We start from the raw sequence: 18,962 nt of genomic DNA, 5'->3' as shown, positions 1-18,962 counted from the left end.
CAGTATTTTCAAGACCGAGGTCACAGTTTTTCACCATACGGACCTCCCAGCCGGCAAATAACATATATATATATCCGAGAAATGAAAAAAAATCCACGTAAATAGGGCTTTGAAAATATCGTACAGTCTTCTAAATGTACGGGTGGTCTGGGATCTACTGATCATTTTGGCACTATATTCGTAATCTTTTGAGCGAAAAATTACATGTAAATCGGCGTTTTAACATAGATAGTTTTCAGATGTTTGCGGTTCTGCGAGGCTTTCCGGCCCTTACTGTGCTTGCGATTACGCTCGCCTTGGTTTGTTTCATAGAAGCCGTGCCAAATAACGTGAGAGACAAGGAATAATAGCCACGAACAGTATTAATCCTCGGTTCAGGCCCATATAAACAAGTGTTACCGGTAAGTCCACCGTCAAATTTTACAAGAAATGTGTGCCCAGTTTCATGTACACTGCCATAAATTTTATCTGTTTATTTCCTCTGTCTGTTTTTACTTTGCTTGGGCAGTAAACTTCTTTACGAAATGTACAAATCAGCTGAACAAGAAGTCGAAGAAATGGATGAGAGGGACAGCCTGCCTCGAGTAGGCTCTGTTTTAGAGACTCTAATAGGAAAAGTGTGTCAGAAATGCAATGTACCTAGTGTGATAGTAAATTCTAGACTTGTACAGGAGTTCAAAACAAAGATCTGGAGACTAAATCAAGCACTAGCGAAAGTCAAAACTAAAGGAGGTAACGGGTTAAGAAAGCTCTTTTCCCAGTGGACTTATGGTAAATATTCAACCTGGAGTTTTAAAATTTATTACAATGAACTGGAGAGTGTAAGACTACAAAATGAAAACAGTGAATTGAAGGGACAGAAAAGAAAGCTTGAAGATGATTAAAGAAAAACAGTGAACACTTAAAATAAAAAAAATTGCTGCAAATAAAAAAGTGATCGCTGCGAATAACAAACGATCGCTGCGAATAAAAAGAAAACGCTGCAAAGAAAAAAATTGAATGCTGCAAATAAAAAAGTGAACGCTGTAAATAAAAAATGCAAACATTGCAAATAAGAAGTGAATTCTGCAAACAAAAAGAGCCCATCATGTATGCACATTATGCCTGAGGGACTGTGTAGAGTTTTGTTGATCTTCAGAGCCTGCGAGTATTTCTCCCCCCCTCTTTTTTAAACATCCATTCTCGTTGAAAAACTAATAAAAGAAAATTCGCTTTGTTTTGTAGCTTTTGTTGCATTGGGGATACTCAAGAGAGTATCTGCGATAATTGTGTGGCAGAAAAAGATGTGAACGAAGTGATAGAGCACTAGCACATTCATAGCCCAGACAGTTACAAGCAACGTATCCACAGCCCAGACAGCTGCAAACTCAGATTCATTAACTCAAGGGTTCACTCAGCAGACACAGGTCAGTGAAAATCTGCATTTGTAAGTTTTCTCTGAATTGTGTACCCATGCAATATTCTTATTAATTTAAAAAGTTATGTTAAATGTAATAAAAGCTTGCACATGTTCAGTCAAGAAATACAGAAACATGTCTAAGAGTAGACAACATGATACAAGAACAACATCGTTAAATCAGTTCTCAAATGTGCATTGTGCAGCATTTATTTATTTCTTACACCCATTTTGAAATGACTGGTGGTCCCAGTAATGTGATTGGCTCTAATTGGTGCATTTTGTCACACCATTTTTTGTTTTAAATCGCATTTTTTCCCAGCCAATGAGGAGGCTACACTAAAAACAAAACAACTAATCAGATTTCAAGGCTTGTTTAGAGTAACCAATCAAATTTCAGGAAAATGAAAGATAAAGAGTATCATGTGGTAAATTTTGCAACTTTTGTTTCCAAAACTCTTTTTTTTTTTCTTCCCCAAAAATGGATGAATTTAATTTCAAACCAGCTCAGTCCTGCATCAATAGAATATTTGAACTGACCAAGTCCTGTATTTGGGTGATTTCAAAATGGATGTAATAAAGTGGTAATTGAACCTTGTGTCATGTAATTTTGGTCAGAAATCATACTTTTGATTACAAATCAAACTCAATTTTGAAATCACGCAAATGATTTCAACCTAAATCACATTCCACTCAGTTCAATTACCATTATTTCTAAACTGATTGACTTCTACAGGTGCAGATGCTGTAGGTGTTGAAGTTCCTTTATCAGAGGGTCCTGTTCAAAAGATTATTCTGTATAGGGCTTTACTTAAGGATAATTTGATAGCAATCTTTAAGGATCCTAAAATACCTCGTTTATCTAAGTGTGACCTTTATTGGCAACAATGGTAGAGAGGGAGAGGGAAATGGGGCTAAACTCAACCCCTGAATTGATAACCACAAATTTCAAGGAATGTTTAAATGTTTATTCATGTGTATGTGCAGATCAAAGCTTTTACATGTCAAAATGCTACCTTGGTATTACAGATTGTTGATAATGTAATAAAATTATCAAATTGAATGTAATTTTCAGACTTTGCATGGTGGCAGTAATGTGTATGCTAACTATTGTGTTGATGAAACATTAAAAAAGTTATGCCAATTTTACAACAATGTCATCTTTAGTTATTTGATTCAGTAGACTGATCAGTGACAAGCAGTTGGATACTACATTCAGTTCACACATGAATTGCTTCACTGTAGAAGAGGTGTTCCGAGTCATTTTTTTTTCTGCAAGTCTGTTATGTGTTGGTATAGTCTTATGGCCTCTCTAGCTGTACTAGGGTAAACCCAACCTTTAGTTTCCAAAATATTCAAATTATTCGCAATGTACTTCCATATCCTCTTCTTATAGTTACTATGGCACAGGAACCAAACATTCTTCATGTCAATGATATTCTGGTAGAAAGTATATAACATCTGGTACCCCATGAACAGAACTGTATGGAGACTTGGAAAATCTTGTGATCAATCCAATGATCTTTCACTTTGTCCAAGTCATCCTGAAGAAGCTTTGAAAAACAGAACCACAAGTACTCCATATGAAGAGTGTTTCCCACACAAAAAGAAATCCATAATCAACCATGTCTCTGAAAAGGTTTATCTACCAGTTTGATTTATCTTGCCTGAAAAAGGACCACCACCCCTCAATTCGTTGATTTGCAGATGATTCGTTTACATCTTTTTTCTACTACACAATTATTGCAGATACTATCTTGAGCATCCCCAATGCCACAAAAACTACAAAACATTGCGAATACTTTTTGATTAGTTTTTCAAAGAGAATGGATGTTTGGAAAAGGGAGGGAAAAAGTGGTAGGCTCTGGGAACGAGCAAAACTCTATCCAGTTCCTCAGGCGTAATGCGCACGCACGATGTGTTCTTTTCATTTGCAACGTTCGCATTTTTTATTTGCAGCATTTGTTTTATTTGCAGCGAGAGCCCCTTGTGGGCCATCGTAGTTAACATGTTCCCCAAACGTCTAGACTAAGAGCAGTCCCTCCTTTTCGGTGAAGTCTGTCGCAAGATTCATTAAGATTCAGCGACTGAAAAAACGTTGTTTCTTTGTTTCGTTTAGCTTCGTTTACTTTCTGCCAGAGTTCTGCACTGAGCATTACCCTCAGTTTTTTTTTTTTTGTCGCTTCCCCTTTTTGACTTGCATTAGAGTCCCGTGGACAAGATCTGGGCGGCGCGCTAACATGTTTAATGTATATACTCGCACCAGAGTTCCAATCGGCACGCTAACGTCACTTTCCGCTTATTTTTACCCAGAGTTCTGCGCTTTGCGCTGAAATCCACTTTTATTTATTTGCATCCCCACCAGCCTCTTTTTGCCTCCACCCTATTGCACGAGGAAGGTCTGGCTCGAAACAAAATACCAGCGCGCACGTTAGAGTAATTCAAGGCAGATGGTGTTGTCAAATGAAGGATGCCAACCATTGGGTAAAAACCGTTCTTTATTGAAAAGGATTTGAGGAAGTTCATGAACACACGACAGAATGCGCACACTGCGAGACTTGAGTATCATGTGAATCTTACGTTCACATTTCAGTTCTTTGATCAAGGAGTAGTACGGAGAGACGAAGAAAAACAATATTGCCGTAGTATTGGTAATAACATCAGCACAATGCCATAAAGACGAGAAGGCAGTCTCTTAACTGTCTGTAAATGATTGTTAATGTCTGTACATTTTTAAAGTGAACAACAAGGAATCCCTTTTTTATTTCCTTTCGCCGTATTTTTAAGGGATAAGAAAGAAAATGAAGTGTATAGGCGCACGAAATTTAAGCTTAAATCGAAGTATATGAAAAGAGAAATGATGTTGGTTTTAGCTTTAAATAGTATCCTTTGGTTTTCCTGTCCTCTGTCAAGTAGAGGTGTATAAAAAGATCCCAGTTCATGATGATAAATGGAGAAAAATAGAAAAAAAGAAGAGAGAATGAAGAAAAACAAATAAACATTGAGGACTTCTCACAAGCAACATCTTTTCAGTCCACGGCATCTGTAAAGAGCAAATGAGGTTGTTAGTGCCACAAGGTGAAGTTTTAGAACTCTGCAGTGCTAATCCTAATGTTTTCTTTTTACTTTTTGACCATTTTTGGCCTCAATTTTTCTATCAATAAGAATGTTGATTTATTGAACGAATTTGTGGCAGCGCTGGTGATTTTTGAAGCTTAAACATTACGTTTAGCTTACGTTTCCCTATTAAGCAAAACTACAGGCCGAGGCTGTTCGCAGGGTGGGTAACGTTATCCACTGCAAAAATCTCTACCCGGTAGACAGCGAAGTACGTTTTGATGACAACTGAGTTGAAAACGTAAATTAGCCACCGTAAAGGGTGATTCGCTGGACAGAGATTTATCCGTTGGATGGCGAGATTTATCCGTTGGATGACGTTATCTGCTCTCTGAGGAACTGGGCCCAAGAGCTACAAGAGGAAAAGCGATCCTAACCTTTAGAAATTCTTGACACCATGCTTGAAAACTTTACCAGTTGCACCACAATCGTTCTGGATAACAGGCTTGGCGATGTCCAACGAACAGCTGAGGTAATCCTTGGGTTCCAGGCCTAACGCGATCATCTGTAAATCGAGTGAAAGCACCAATAATTGCGATAAGGTTCGACTCTTAGTATGGGATCCCAGTGATCTGACATCTGTTAACATACTACCTCAAGTAAGCTGTTACTGTTCAAGAGAACACGTGAAATTGCTCTTTAAAGTAAGGCGAAACTATCACAACTGGAACATTTACAGTACCTGCTGTACTAGGCTGACAGGTAGTGTATATTTCTTTGGGCTCTCGAAAATAATGGCTTTTGCAATCTCAATGTCGTCTGCAAGTGATGCTCTCCTCTTTCCAGAAGTCTGCTCCCTAATTGCAAGACGTTTCTCCCTGGAATTTTCCAATCTCTGCCTGTAAATCGAGTCTGGTGCAATCACCGAATAAGCAGTCTCCAGTTCTTCGGCAAAAGATACTCGTTTTCTCTTTAGCCCCGTCTCTGACTCGGAACCCTGGCTACATTCCTTGATAATGTGTCTTCGTCTGGAAGCCCTCTCCTCGAACTTCCTATTCTTTGTAGAGTCAGCAATGATCGATTTAGCGATTGTGATGCTGTCAACCAGCGAATCTCTCCTATGGGAGCTTTCCTCCTTAATAAGCCTCCTCATTTCCCAATTTCGCGAGTCTCTCCTTCTGTCGGCAGCCTCCGGACCTGTGAGTTTCCTTTCCTCGTGTTGTTGATGGGCGGTACCACCGGAGTAGGTCTGTTCATTACCCCCCAGAGTAAAGTGTGCATTGACCAAACTGACCAAATTTCCAGCAACTTTGAGAGCAAAAGAAAACCAAAGGAAACAAACAAACAAACAAAAAAAACATTAAGGAACGCATTTCGGTTGCAAGTGGCAACACGCAATCTAAAGTCATAAGGACAACCAATCAGAACAAAGGTCGTCTCACAGAGAGCCAATGAAAACGTAGAGTCAAGGGAAGAAAACCACGTGAAAGGTGTGGGTGACGCAGTAGCCTTGCGATTAGTTACAGCACGTCTGACTCAGAGTCGAGAGGGCCTGGTTCGACACTAGAGTCGAGAGGGCCTGGTTCGAGACTAGAGTCGAGAGGGCCTGGTTCGAGAACTTCCGGCCGATTGTGTTGTGTTACTGAGCCTAATTCCAAGTGCCTTTCTCCTCCCAGGAGTATGAGTGCCCAGTGCCTTTCTCCTCCCAGGAGTAGGACTATATAGAAAAGAACTGAAAGGGAATTGTACCGGAATGCTAAAGGGACACCTGTCTTTATGACATATAATGTAAGTTTACACCATCCATGTACCTTGTTTCGCTGCCTTTGAGGCAACTGGTGCTAACGCTCCAACCTTTGACCCCTTCACACCTAGCCGGAGGAAAAAAAAAAAGATTAGATATCATGCAGATTACAGTTATATGGATCATATTCAAGAGGAATTGTCTACATCACTGTGGGTTCATACCCAATGATGCAAACATTTCTCAATATCACTAAGAATGATTAGATACCTTTATTTTATATAACACATCTGGTACATTACCCTGAGCCAATTTACAAGTTGTTGTTTAGAATTAAAAAACCTTAACCCTTTAACTCCCAGGAGCTGATTGTTAATTCTGCCCTCTAGCTGCTACACATTTCCTTATAACTTAGTTATGGGAATTTGGTTTTAGATCAAGACATCAATTTCTACCTGATAACTTTGAGTATTCTCATTACCTGTTCACTGGGTAATGTATAGGTATTTTTTTAACAAAAATAACATCACTTGGAGAGATGATTGAAAAATCTTGGGGTAAGACAACATCAGGATGTATAGTCATGTTTCAAAAATGAAAAAAAAAAATCGATGCAGTAGCCCTTTGAACTCTAACATCAGTATGCATATTCTCCTTACTGTTCTTGACACATTTCTTATGGTGCTGACAGGGAGAATCAAACAATCAAGAGCTTCTTTGGGGGGTGATCATTTCCTTTATTCTCATGACCTTAGGCTGTGATTCAGGGGTGATATGTGATTGTGCAGAGAAATTAGATGCTGGTCACTCTTGGGGATCAAAGGATCAATTTGCATGGAAGACTAGGACAACTTTCAACAAAAGTATTTATGTCAGCTGGCATGCTTTAAATGGTTGTACCTTCTTCCCCACAAGCAGTTGAACTAACAGGTATTAACACTCCAAAACTTGCATCATTGGACACACCCAAAAATTGCCAGATTACAAGAAAAAAGATCTGTTTAAGCATCATATTAATAATCTGATCAGCTGGCAAGCTTTAAATGGTTGTCCATTTATCATTACCTTTTTTCCCAGAAGCAGTTGAATGAACAGGTATTACCACTCCAGAACTTACATCATTGGACACACCTAAAAAATGCCAGATTACAAGAAAACAAATCTGTTGAAGCATCATATTAATAATCTGATCAGCTGGCAAGCTTTAAATGGTTGTCTATTTATCAGTACCTTCTTTTCCAGAAGCAGTTGAATCAACAGGTATTAACACTCCAAAACTTGTATCATTCAACATACCTAAAAAATGCCAAATTATAAGAAAACAGATCTGTTGAAGCATCATATTATTAATACCATCACAGACATGGTAATCAATATTCAAGATGGCTTCTCTGAGCCACTTGCCTGCTGCAAGCTTGTTGCATGCAACAAAGTTGTACTGTGCAAATCAGCCCTAAGGAGAAACTCTGTCTTAATCATTTATGAGAGTTTGAGAATAAACTGTGGTAACATGATAAAAAAAAATGCTTCTACATTTTTCTTGGACATAATGGTAGCTTGAAGCTATCAGGTCTCCCTTAGCTTTGGTCCTGAAACAGTGTTTCAGGACAGAAAATTTGTGTGGAAAAATCAGTGCATTCACTCCCCTAAACAGATCCTACTGTTAGCTTATACATTTGATTTTAAGTACCTGGAACTGCATTAAGTGTATATGCCATGGTAAATGTCTTCATGGGGGGAGGGGGTAGTGGCATTTCATACTCATTCTCTGGGGGGTGGGCCTCGTCAACTCTGATACTTGTGAGCTCCACATTTTCACGCTGCCCAGATTCTTGATCTGTGTTCAATCGTTGGCACATATGTGAGTAGTATTTCCTTGCAGGCCTGTGAATAAAAACAGAAATACAAATTAGAACCGTTTTTTAAAAATTTAAATTTAAACTTGGAATTCTGTGCAGTTTTTCAAAGTAGATCAAGCTCATGACAGTCTTATAGAGAACCACATAGCAAATCATTCTAGTTCTCTAAATTATCTCAGCTTTAATGAATACTTAATAATTCATGATCAATTGTTTCTTTGATTGAAAAACTTCCAGTTTGAAAAACTGAAACTATTTGAAGCTTCTGGACATTTGTTCATCCCATTGCTAACTTGCAGAGATGCCTCTAATAGTATTGTTCGTGTGTGATTGCACAAAAATCTCTTCAATGATAATCCACTGCAAACTCCACTAAACAGTAATGACCAAATAATGCAACCCTATCTAACACACACTGGTCATATGTGTCATTTGCTAGGAACACTTACAACTTGAAAATTTCTGAGCATGCATCACAATTTTTTGTGGAATGTCATGCCAGTTTCAGCACATTTTTATTTTTCCTTATATCTTCATTTTAGAGGTTTCATTCCCAGGGAGAGGAAGGGGGATCGAAATCATATCAACCCTTTTATTAAAGAGACAAATTTTGAAAGAGGGATGGGGTTTTCAAAATAAGACCACAAATAGCATTTCTACACTCACCATGCAAATACGAAGAAAGCAACCGTCACAGAAACCAACAAAATTCCACCAGCAATGAACATTGCCTGCAGTAAGGTCACCATCGTTGGATTGCCATGTGATTTTTTTGTCCCATGGTTTAGTTTATCTTTTGCTCTACCAGTACCTCTACCATGACTTCCGTCATGAGCCACAGCTAAACCAGTCCAGCGCACTTCAGAGACAGGCACATCAAATGGTTTATCACCTGATATCCCCTCTGTAGTTTTCTCTGATTTTTCATTTGGAATCTCATTTCCAAATTCTGGCCCTTCTCGTTCTTCTCCTGGTTGTCCTCCTGGTTGTCCTCCTGGTTGTCCTCCTGGTTGTCCTCCTGGTTCCCCTCCTGGTTCTCCTCCTGGTTCTCCTCCTGGTTCTCCTCCTGGTTGTCCTCCTGGTTCTCCTCCTGGTTCCCCTCCTGGTTGTCCTCCTGGTTCTCCTCCTGGTTGTCCTCCTGGTTGTCCTCCTGGTTGTCCTCCTGGTTCCCCTCCTGGTTCTCCTCCTGGTTCCCCTCCTGGTTCTCCTCCTGGTTCTCCTCCTGGTTCTCCTCCTGGTTCTCCTCCTGGTTCTCCTCCTGGTTCTCCTCCGTGTATGACATTTTCAGGATTTTCAGAACCTCCTACAGATGACTCTCCATAACCACGTTCAGATTCCACGTCCACATCATCCAAAGGTTTTTGTGTTGGTTTTGGCATTTGTTTTGGAGACTGTCCATGAGACAAGCTTGATTTTGAAGGAGTCTCCAGGATAATAAGCTTTTTTTTCTGTACAGGATTACTTGTACCAGTCAACTGAATGTCACTCTCCAGTGACCCTCCTGGGAAATTGACATGTCAAAAGATTATCAACAGGTGCAAGAGAAAAATTCTACCAGGAATTGTTTCCTGGCCACTAGCCAATTCTAAAGAAAAATTGTCATTTTTGATCCCACACTAATGTGATTCCTCACGGGTGAAGCTATCCAAGCTTTGCAGCTTGAAGTGTTTCAGAATATTAAGACAAATACACTGTACTCTTACTTGATAAAAAAAAGCTTCTCTCTCTTCTCTTCTCCCACCACTCCTCTCCGCCCTTTATTAGGTTTCCCTGATACTTCCCAGCATTACCCTCTCACTAAAGTTTGGGTAATTTTTTTTGACTCATAACAACATTTTTTAATCTAATTCTATGGAATGAGGAAGGTCTTCACTCTAAATCACTTCATTCATTTCATTTCCTTTTTTTTTTTTTTTTTTTTTTAAGCAACAAAATTTCAAAATGTCCTGCAAATAAAAAATGAGCTTCTGAGGCCTACAACGTCAACTGAACTTGTGGGAAGCTGGCTTCTGATGCTAGTTTAGACATGAAATGAAAAAGAGATCCCCCTACCTAGGGAACGAGGTTTGTCTTGACCCTTTAACTCCCAGTGATGATTAAAAGGTTACTTCTCACTTTAAAAACCATATATTATCCAGCAAGCGAGTAATGAGAATACTCAAACTTATCAAGTAGAAGTTGTTATCTTGATCTAACATCAAATCCTTATAACTAACTTACAAAGAAATATGTGATAGCCAGAGGGGAGAATTAACAATTGGATCATGGGCGTTAAAGGGATAAACAAGGATGTCCTTGTCAGGACACTACCATATCTCCCTTAACCTCTTGCATGCTTTCATTTTTTCCACATACTCCCCCCCCCCACCCCCTGTTAGTACTAACAGTGATTTGAAGTCACACCTGATACTCCTGATTCCCCAGAACCACTTTCACCAAAACTACTTTCATCATCCATGTTCACCTCCTCTGAATCAACAATGTCATCTGAAAATAGTTGTTTCAGTTTGGGGTTTTGCTTTAAAGACTCTCTGTGGACCAAGCCTGATTTGGTAGGTAAACCTTTCTCAGTGAAATAAAAATCTGATTTGTAGATATGGCTATCTTCACCAGTTGACTGGCTCTTCAAGGACCACATTGGAGAATTGACATCCACAGGACGGATCTTTAAAGGATTCTTTATTACATATAGTTTTGGTGCTCGTCTTCTGGTTGGTAATGCTTTTGTGTGAGGTCCTGTCTTGCCCAATGTTTCTATTTAGAGAAGTAATCATTCTTTTTAGTCCCACACTAATCTAATTGCTCCTCATTTGCCTCCATTTATTCCAGGGCACATCTGTTTCCCATAATATTTTCATCGTGGGACAGCTTGCTGAGAGTTCTGTCACCAAGTTGTCTCAGAGGCCTGGTGACTCACCTTTGTGCAAGCTCCCCTAATTTCTGTAACATGAACTGAGTAAGAATTTGTATTATTCCCACAAAAAATACTAGGTCATTGCAAGTAGTAGCCTCTTCCCTCACCCCTGCCTCCCCCCCCCCCCCACATTGCTCAATGGGTTTTGAAACAGTTCCCCATATTCACCCACATCCCTTGGTGGAAAAAGGCACCCCTGGTGGAAACAGGTCTATCTTGGAATAACATGATCCTTAACATGTATTCCATTAGATAACTAAAGTTCCTCCTGTTGACAATGATGAATATCACACCTGATCCCAATCGAGGACTCAGAGAAGATGTCATCACATTGCTTGACTCTTTGGGAGGAAATTCCCCAGAACCACTTTCAGTAACTATGTCCTCTTCTGAATTAACTTCCACACTTGAATATTGTTGCTGTGATTTCCAGTTTTGTTTTAGCTGATGCTTCTGAACCAGGCTTGATTTTGTAGGTAGAGCCTTCTCAACAGATCCAAATCTCTGCTTGTTTACAGGAGCATTTGTACCAATCAAGTAACTGTCACTCTTCATGGAGTCTCTGGGATGATCAACATTTGGTGCATGGATCTTTTGAGTACTCTTTCTTCCAAATGCCTTTGACTCACCTACATATTAAGCAGGTCCTGAGGTTAGTAATGTCCTCATGTGAAGCAAATGTCAACTGGTCAAATCTAAAGAGCAGTCATCATTTTTAATCATCTACTGATCTGATTCCCCCCCCCCCCCTGTTTACCTATATGTATGCAGATCTCCATAGCAGGTTTAAATTCATTAAAAGGAAACTGATTTGATTCATGCTCATGAGTTTGAGATATTATTGAGTCATGTTTTAGAGGCTAGAAGGGCACTGCCACTGGTGGAGCTATCTATTTATAGAAAGCATCAAGTGAGTTAGAACATTAAGGAGTGCACTCAGTCTCTGTACATGGTTGTTCAGCACAGGTACAAGTAACCCCCTTTAACCCAATACTTCATCAGGTTTCCCTGCAATTTCCTGGATCCTCATTTAGGCATAGCAAGAGAGAGGCACTGTGAGAGAGAACAATGTTGTCTACGAAATAGTAGTAACCACTGGGCAACCACACAGTCTCCATTGACCTTCAAGATATTTCCCAATTCTTTGTGTTCCCAGGGGCTTGGCTTAGTGAGCCTGCAGTCAGGTGATTTTCAACAACACACAAACACAGGTGATACAGGGTGCACCCCACACCCCAAAAAATCCTTTATGCCCCTAATCTTCCCTTTTTATGAGAATGAATTATTTTCATATCTTTTACACCTGTTCTCAAGTGAGGGTCCACAACATTGCCTGGTTCTTCAGATCCAAACATGTCTCGATAAACATCTCTAGAACCTCTTTCACTATCCATATTTATCTCCTCTAGATCAACTTCATCGTCTATAGGTGGTTGTTCTCGTTTTGGAATTTGTTTTGGAGATTCTTGGCTTGATTTAGTTGGTAGGCCTTTCTCCATAGATCCAAATGCTTGTTTGCCAACAGGAACATTTGTACCAGTCACTTGAATATTGCTGTTTGATGACATCCCCTTTGATGAGCTTGTTTTATAGAGGGGTGGCAACTTTTCATAAATGGTTTTTTCATTCAAGTGATAAAGTTCCCCAGAGCCACTTTCACTATTTGTGTTTATCTCCTCTGGATCAACCTCTATGTCTATACGTGGTCGTTTTCGTTTTCGTTTTGGGTTTTGTTTAGGAGACTCTTGGCTTGATTTAATAGGTGGACCTTTCTCTATTGATCCTAATCCTTGTTTGCCAACAGGAACATTTGTACCAGTCACTTGAATATTGCTGTTTGCAGACATCCCTCTTGATGAGCTTGTTTTATGGAGGGGCGCCAACTTTTTGTAAATGGTTTTTTTATTCAAGTGAGAAAGTTCCCTAGAGCCACTTTCTCTATCCAGGTTTATCTCCTCTGGATCAACCTCATTGTATTTAGGTGGTCGTTTTCGTTTTCGGTTTTGTTTAAGAGACTCTTGGCTTGATTTAATTGGTGGACCTTTCTCTGTAGATCCTAATCCTTGTTTGCCAACAGGAACGTTTGTACCAGTCACTTGAATATTGCTGTTTGCAGACATCCCTTTTGATGAGCTTGTTTTATAGAGGGGTGGCAACTTTTTGTAAATGGTTTTTTCATTCAAGTGATAAAGTTCCCCAGAGCCTCTTTCACTATTTGTGTTTATCTCCTCTGGATCAACCTCATTGTCAATACGTGGTTGTTTTTGTTTTCGTTTTGGGTTTTGAACGTTGTTCTTTCCAGATGCACTTGTTGTAAGGAAGGGCTCTGACTGTTTGTAAAGGTCTTTCAGATTCAAACGCCCGTGCTTGAATTCTTTTTTCAATCCTTTCAGTCCATTTGGGTTATCTGCATTGGACTGTACATTTTTTGTGCTGATAGTTGGCCTTTCTGAAGGTGATTCCTCAAAATTTTTTGAACTGCCTTCAATGAATTCATCTGCAAGTCCCTGGTATCCATCGATGTTGGATACCAAAGGCAATGCAGTGGGAACATCCGCCTCCTCTGGAAATGTAGATGGTTGAGATTTTCCTAGAAATCAAATAAGAAAGAGGACTAATCAGTCATTCGCAACATTCGGAACGATGCATTAATTTAGGGTACATTTGTTCACCATCTAAAATAAAGAGAATTTTAAGCAGAGCGATTATGAGGTTTGGCGCGATAATCTAGCAGATGTAACAAAAAAGTGCCAGGAATCACCACCAAAGAGAAAAAAAAAATTTCAAAAATTCTCATCAGCTTGTATGCTGTTAAAATCTTCAAACACTTTCAAATTGCCAACGAAACTTGTGCATTAATCGGAACAAGCCATCGTTACTTTTCAGCGTACTGGCTTTTGCTTTTCTTCAGCTACGCCCAGAAGAAATAATTTCTCACCTCGGAGTACAAGCACTGAACTATGTGGAAGACTGCTTTTATGTAATACCCATCAATGGCCGAGCAAAGGGCACTTTACTTTTTGAAAAACATGAGAAACATGACGCAATGCAAGCCGCCATGTTGTCTCGTGTTCCTCAAGAGTCTGGGTCGAGTGTGCATGCTTAAAATTTACTGCTTTTCGTGGACTGGACTTGAAAAGTTCAATGGTAGAACAAGATAAAAAAATGGTAAGGTGAAGGGAAATTCATTTCCCCTCTGCATCTGAATTCCATTTTCCTTTTAAATTGCCCTTATTCTTCCTATACAGAAAGAAATCTGGCAGCCGTAATGAAGATTCCCTGCGTATGAAAAATGCACGCGCGTTTTAGCTACATCAGTTCGCGTGATTCATTAATAACTGAATGAAAACCTCAACGGCTCAACATTGGTTTTGGGATCTAAATTTCACACTTGTGGCCAGTGCTCAGAGAACTTAATGAGTTTCACTTCCCCAGAATTCCTCGTTAATGTGGGCAGTTGTTTTGTATCTCACACACTCAATTCCGTTGTTTTCTATTTAAGTTTTCAAAAGCGCGCGTCGAACTTTAAATCATCACAGAAATTCGTCACTTACCTTGAGCAAGGAAGGCAAATGCAAAGATAAGTAAAACAATCCGAAGTACTCTCATTTTCGCTCGCGAATCATTGCTACATTTTTCTTACCGCAACTTACCCACAATCGAAGTGTCGAGTAAACTACGTCACAATATGAAAGTAATAAATTAGATTTTAATTAATGATAATAAATGCGTCATTAAGATTAATTATTTCTTTGCTCAACTAATTGCAGTCTAAGTCCACGACTTCTTTAAATCAATATTGTATATAAACGTGATTCTGAGTATCAGAATTAAGGCAGCCGTATAGGAAAATTTGTTTATGGCGATCTAATTTCTAAGATCTCTCTTTCGTTTCTTCACCACAGTGCAAATATATAAATTTCATATTTCTAAAATCATTTTTCATCACTTGGATGGTTTATTTGGACCCAATGTATTGACCAGCTCCCAGTTGAGGGTCTCAATGGGGTGATGGTTTTTACGGCTATCGGTTAAAATTTTGGCCAATTCCCGGCTAACGGTTAACACCTTTTCATTGTTTTCACCAGAGATACTTTTTACGGTTAACTTTTTTTACGTCTAACGGCTAAATATTTTGGCCGTTTTACGGCTAACGGTTAACCCCATTGGGACCCTCCCAGTTGGCTTGTTCGCTCAGTTGGAAGAGCGCTGCACCGACGGTATCGCAAAGGTCATGGGTTCAAATCCCGTACAGGCCTGAATTTTCTTCAGGTCCTATTTTCAACTACTAGTTCAGTAGTGTTCTTCGCTGCGAGGAGCTCTTAAATTCATCATCTCTCTGCACGTCCTTTAACCATTTGACCTCTCGGAGTGACTAGCATCTAATTTCTCCTTACAATATCACTGATGAATCACATGTTATGATCATGAGAATAAATGAAATGATCACCAACTTAAGAAGTCCCTGATGGTTAAACAGATTCTCCTTACTAGCGCCTTAGGAAACGTATGGAAAAAAGCGAGGAGAAGCGCATACTGATGTTGGGGTATAAACGGTCAAGAGGGATTCTTAAGGCCTATTTACACGGTACGACTTTGTCGCATGCGACAAGCTTACGACAGGCCTACGACACGAATTGTATCGTGTAAATCAAACCTACCACTCGCTTACGACTGTCGTGCACGTCACGAAAAATGTCGTAGGATTTTAAAACATGTTTTAAAACGCTGCGACAATCGTAGCCGAAATTGATAGAAAATGACGTAGGGGAGGAAGGTGAAATTTTCTTGCGTCAAAATGGCGGAGGAAGTCGCCTCCGGAAAGTCGAAGACTGCTTCCAAAGCGAAAAATACATTCTCAGATGAGGAAACAGAGAATATGATATCACTGTGGAGCGAGGAAGAGGTTCTTTTCCTTCTCTTGCAAATTATTGAAACAATGACCGCGGCCGAATGATGACCGAGTGGAATTGCACGCGATTTTGGCATGTCGTAGGTGAAAATGTCGTGCGCGTGTAAATTGTCCTAAGTCATGTCGTAGGCCTGTCGTAAGCTTGTCGCATGCGACAAAGTCGTACCGTGTAAATAGGCCTTAACATAATCACCACTGGAGAATATGGATGAAATAATAAGTTTTCGAGTAAATTTGTTTTGTTTTGTTTGTAAGTTGTTGTCGTTTTACTTCCTGTATTTAATTTATTTCCAAGGGGTGATCAGATACGTTTCCGAGGAAAACAAAGCCTGCTAAATTTAAAATTCATTTAAAATTCATTTAAAATTCATTTCACTTTATCAAAAGCCATACAACGCGATAGAGCCGAGCAAATATCTCACCGGCTCGCGTTGCTGAGACTGGACCCTCACCAGTGTCGAAGCTCTTCACTCTACGTACCTGTAGTTGGCTGACAAACACTGACGGCGAAACATTGTTAAATTACCCGAAATCAGTTTATTTTGTAAAAATAACTCCGAGTTAAAGCTATATAAATGACTTCCACTTTAACAGTAGTTTGAATAATGAATCATCTACCAGGGTCTCTTAGACATGTACAATAAAACGTTAGGACAAGAGTCCATCTTTTTTGTTTTTCTTTTGTGATAACAGTTGACCACATCTTAAATCAATGTAAAGGAATTAAATTTCTAAACATCTTATTTTCTCATTATCCTGCTAAATTTCTTCGTGGTCAGTACATTTAATTACGTAAAGAAATGACTCCATTCTTATATAATAGAGAAACATTCTGCGCTTCAAGCTGTGATTGTTTTGGTAGCAGAAAAAAATTAAAGGTAAATATGCGTAAAATATTTGAAATATTTCATTTATCTGATGCTGTCATGGAAGTTGATGTTGCAAACATTTTTTTTTAAATTTTTTTTGCGATCGACTGACATTTCATTTTCAGCGATCATCTTCTGATCTCAAGGCATACCATGTTGGAAAAATTTTAGTCCTAGCTAGTCCTACAAATAACAAATTAACGTAAAACTTTAAGTCTCCTCTAATCGCCAGACTCTATTTTCGTGCTTTCGTAATGAAATGTAAGCATTTTTGTTATTTCTTCACACAGTACCTTCCACTTTTTTCCATAGACTCCTTCATCCACTTTATCAGGATGATAAACGCTGAGAGCTTTGATAAGAAGCTTCTTATATGCTTTGGAGGTCGTTTTCAATTCTTCCCAATCTTCCATTTCGTCCTCGCTCGGTTTCTTCCAAGATGGATTTTTAGGTGGATAGTTGGTGTACAAGAACTTGATTAACTTCACCGCAAGATCTTTGTGGTCTTTAATTTCCTCCAGTTCTTGTGACAATTCCTCCAAGAAACCTGATCTTTCTTTGCTTTTCTCTTCTTCGTCCCTCTTTTTCGTTTCCTCTTGGTATCTCAGCAGAGTTGCTGTGCAGTCTTTGTACCACTGACAGGCTGTGAACATGCGAGGTTTTAATGATTCTGCCAACTCAAAACAATGGGTGTAGTAGGCTTTCGCTCGCAGGGTGATCCTCAGGACCTTGTCATAGACATAACCCAAGCGACTTTCGGCGATAGCTTCTTGCTCGATCTCCACATTTCTTGCGAGAACGACAGCTTGCTTAAACCAGTCGATAACTTCAAAGATCAGAGTCATTTGCAGTGCTTCCTGCTCTAACAAGGCGCTCTGAAGAAGTTCCTCTCCCATCATTCGTGCTTGCACGGATTTAGCGGCACAAGTGTGAAAGAACACGTCCTTCTCTAGCACTCCAGCCTCGTTCAACATCTCGTAGTTAATTCTGAGGGCATCACCACGCTTCGATAACCGTTTAACTTCTTCAATTGGTTGATAACAGTCGGTCATCCGAGACAAGCATTTCTTGTAGTCGCCATTTTGCAACTTGGTCGTACCATCGTGAAAATAAAGTGTCGCTAGACTCATGTGCACGTCGATCGAAGCTTCGTCCACACTGGTAATTAATGCAAGTTTTTCAAGCTGTGCGATCTTTTGATCAGTGTCGACGAAGGCTTCTGAAGCATCGATCACCTCTTGTAAACAAGCACAAATTGTTTCAAATATTTCGCCTCGCCACTCGTCATCTTTCCACTCTTCACTGATGTTGTAAGCTTTACACAAAGCTTTGATGGCCTCATGAAGATAGAAGATGATAACATCTGGTTTCTCTTGCGGCTCTTTATTAGTGAGAATATCGGCTATCTTCCATGCAGCTTTGCCGATATTCTTCGCAGCAGAGCATTCTTCCTCCTGGTTCTCGGATTTATCTTTTGCCTGGTAGTAGCAAGAAAGTGCTCGCTCATATAGATCCTTTGCTTGCAGCGGTGATTCATCCGCGTTTAAACCTCCAGCCTGACGGAAAAATTCGTTTCCTTGATTCCTAAGAAGGCTGGAAAGAGACATGCCGTTTCACCGTCTTCTCCGTTCGCTACTTCCACAATTTACCTGTAACACTTTCTCTTCAGTTGCCGAGGCAGAGTAAATTGAAACTGGGCCCCAATTTCAATGTTGGACCTCGTCCTCCGCAACTTCTAGTTTCAAAGTGACTTAGCGTGCTTTCGTAGTCACGCAGTTTGACTCACAGGCGGCCCAAGCTCCAGCTGTGAGATGATCATCTTGCGCAATAACAGTAATGGCGGCATTATAAGAGTTTGTATGGGAATATTTACGACCGCTCTAAGGAATAAAAAAATACGTCAAATTCTCAAAAAAAAAAAAATACCTCACCTTACTTCCACAGCGTATTGCTTGTTATCTGATCGCTTACTTTGATGAAAAGAGCCCATTTGAGCGAGTTGTTCATTTCGAGGTTTTCAACGTACATAATGTACGTTGAAAACCTCGAAATGAACAACTCGCTCAAATGGGCTCTTTTCATCAAAGTAAGCGATCAGATAACAAGCAATACGCTGTGGAAGTAAGGTGAGGTATTTTTTTTTTTGAGAATTTGACGTATTTTTTTATTCCTTAGAGCGGTCGTAAATATTCCCATACAAACTCTTATAAT

The 18,962-nt window shown here is 39.6% G+C and overlaps 2 protein-coding genes across 3 annotated transcripts; both read right to left on the bottom strand.

Moving 5' to 3' along the window:
* Positions 1 to 3,876: 3,876 nt before the first annotated feature.
* On the bottom strand, positions 3,877 to 14,060 carry LOC113686515 (uncharacterized). Of its 2 annotated transcripts, XM_089207786.1 has the most exons (13): positions 13,909 to 14,060; positions 12,274 to 13,560; positions 11,264 to 11,599; positions 10,460 to 10,810; positions 8,723 to 9,557; positions 7,888 to 8,081; positions 7,428 to 7,493; positions 7,264 to 7,328; positions 7,098 to 7,164; positions 6,265 to 6,324; positions 5,196 to 5,761; positions 4,891 to 5,018; positions 3,877 to 4,439 (listed from the first exon to the last, which is right to left on the bottom strand). In XM_089207786.1, the coding sequence occupies exons 2-12, from the start codon at positions 13,088 to 13,090 to the stop codon at positions 4,893 to 4,895; spliced, it is 3,483 nt and encodes a 1,160-aa protein (XP_089063912.1). In that variant the 5' UTR covers positions 13,091 to 13,560; positions 13,909 to 14,060; the 3' UTR covers positions 3,877 to 4,439; positions 4,891 to 4,892. The 2 variants fall into 2 exon arrangements, with proteins under 2 accessions (XP_089063912.1, XP_089063913.1); XM_089207787.1 differs by lacking the exon at positions 7,098 to 7,164 and having other exon boundaries at positions 7,263 to 7,328.
* A 2,339-nt stretch (positions 14,061 to 16,399) lies between these two features.
* Positions 16,400 to 18,431, bottom strand: LOC113686517 (uncharacterized). The gene has a single exon (XM_027204148.2). The coding sequence runs from the start codon at positions 18,356 to 18,358 to the stop codon at positions 16,973 to 16,975; it is 1,386 nt and encodes a 461-aa protein (XP_027059949.2). The 5' UTR covers positions 18,359 to 18,431; the 3' UTR covers positions 16,400 to 16,972.
* Positions 18,432 to 18,962: the final 531 nt, after the last annotated feature.

This window comes from Pocillopora damicornis, chromosome 5 (assembly GCF_964200805.1).
Source record: "Pocillopora damicornis chromosome 5, jaPocDami1.2, whole genome shotgun sequence".
Taxonomy (NCBI): Eukaryota; Metazoa; Cnidaria; class Anthozoa; order Scleractinia; family Pocilloporidae; genus Pocillopora; species Pocillopora damicornis.
Note: the sequence above shows the minus strand (reverse complement) of the source record. Positions and strands in the feature narration are given on the sequence as shown.

Coding starts and splice junctions, on each gene's coding strand:
- LOC113686515 (XM_089207786.1), bottom strand. CDS start 13,090: ATGTCTGCAAACAGCAATATTCAAGTGACTGGTACAAACGTTCCTGTT. Junction 11,600..12,273: donor GGACCCTCACTTGAGAACAG/GTGTAAAAGATA, acceptor CTTAATATGTAG/GTGAGTCAAAGGCATTTGGA. Junction 7,494..7,887: donor TACACTTAATGCAGTTCCAG/GTACTTAAAATC, acceptor GGCATTTTTTAG/GTATGTTGAATGATACAAGT.
- LOC113686517 (XM_027204148.2), bottom strand. CDS start 18,358: ATGTCTCTTTCCAGCCTTCTTAGGAATCAAGGAAACGAATTTTTCCGT.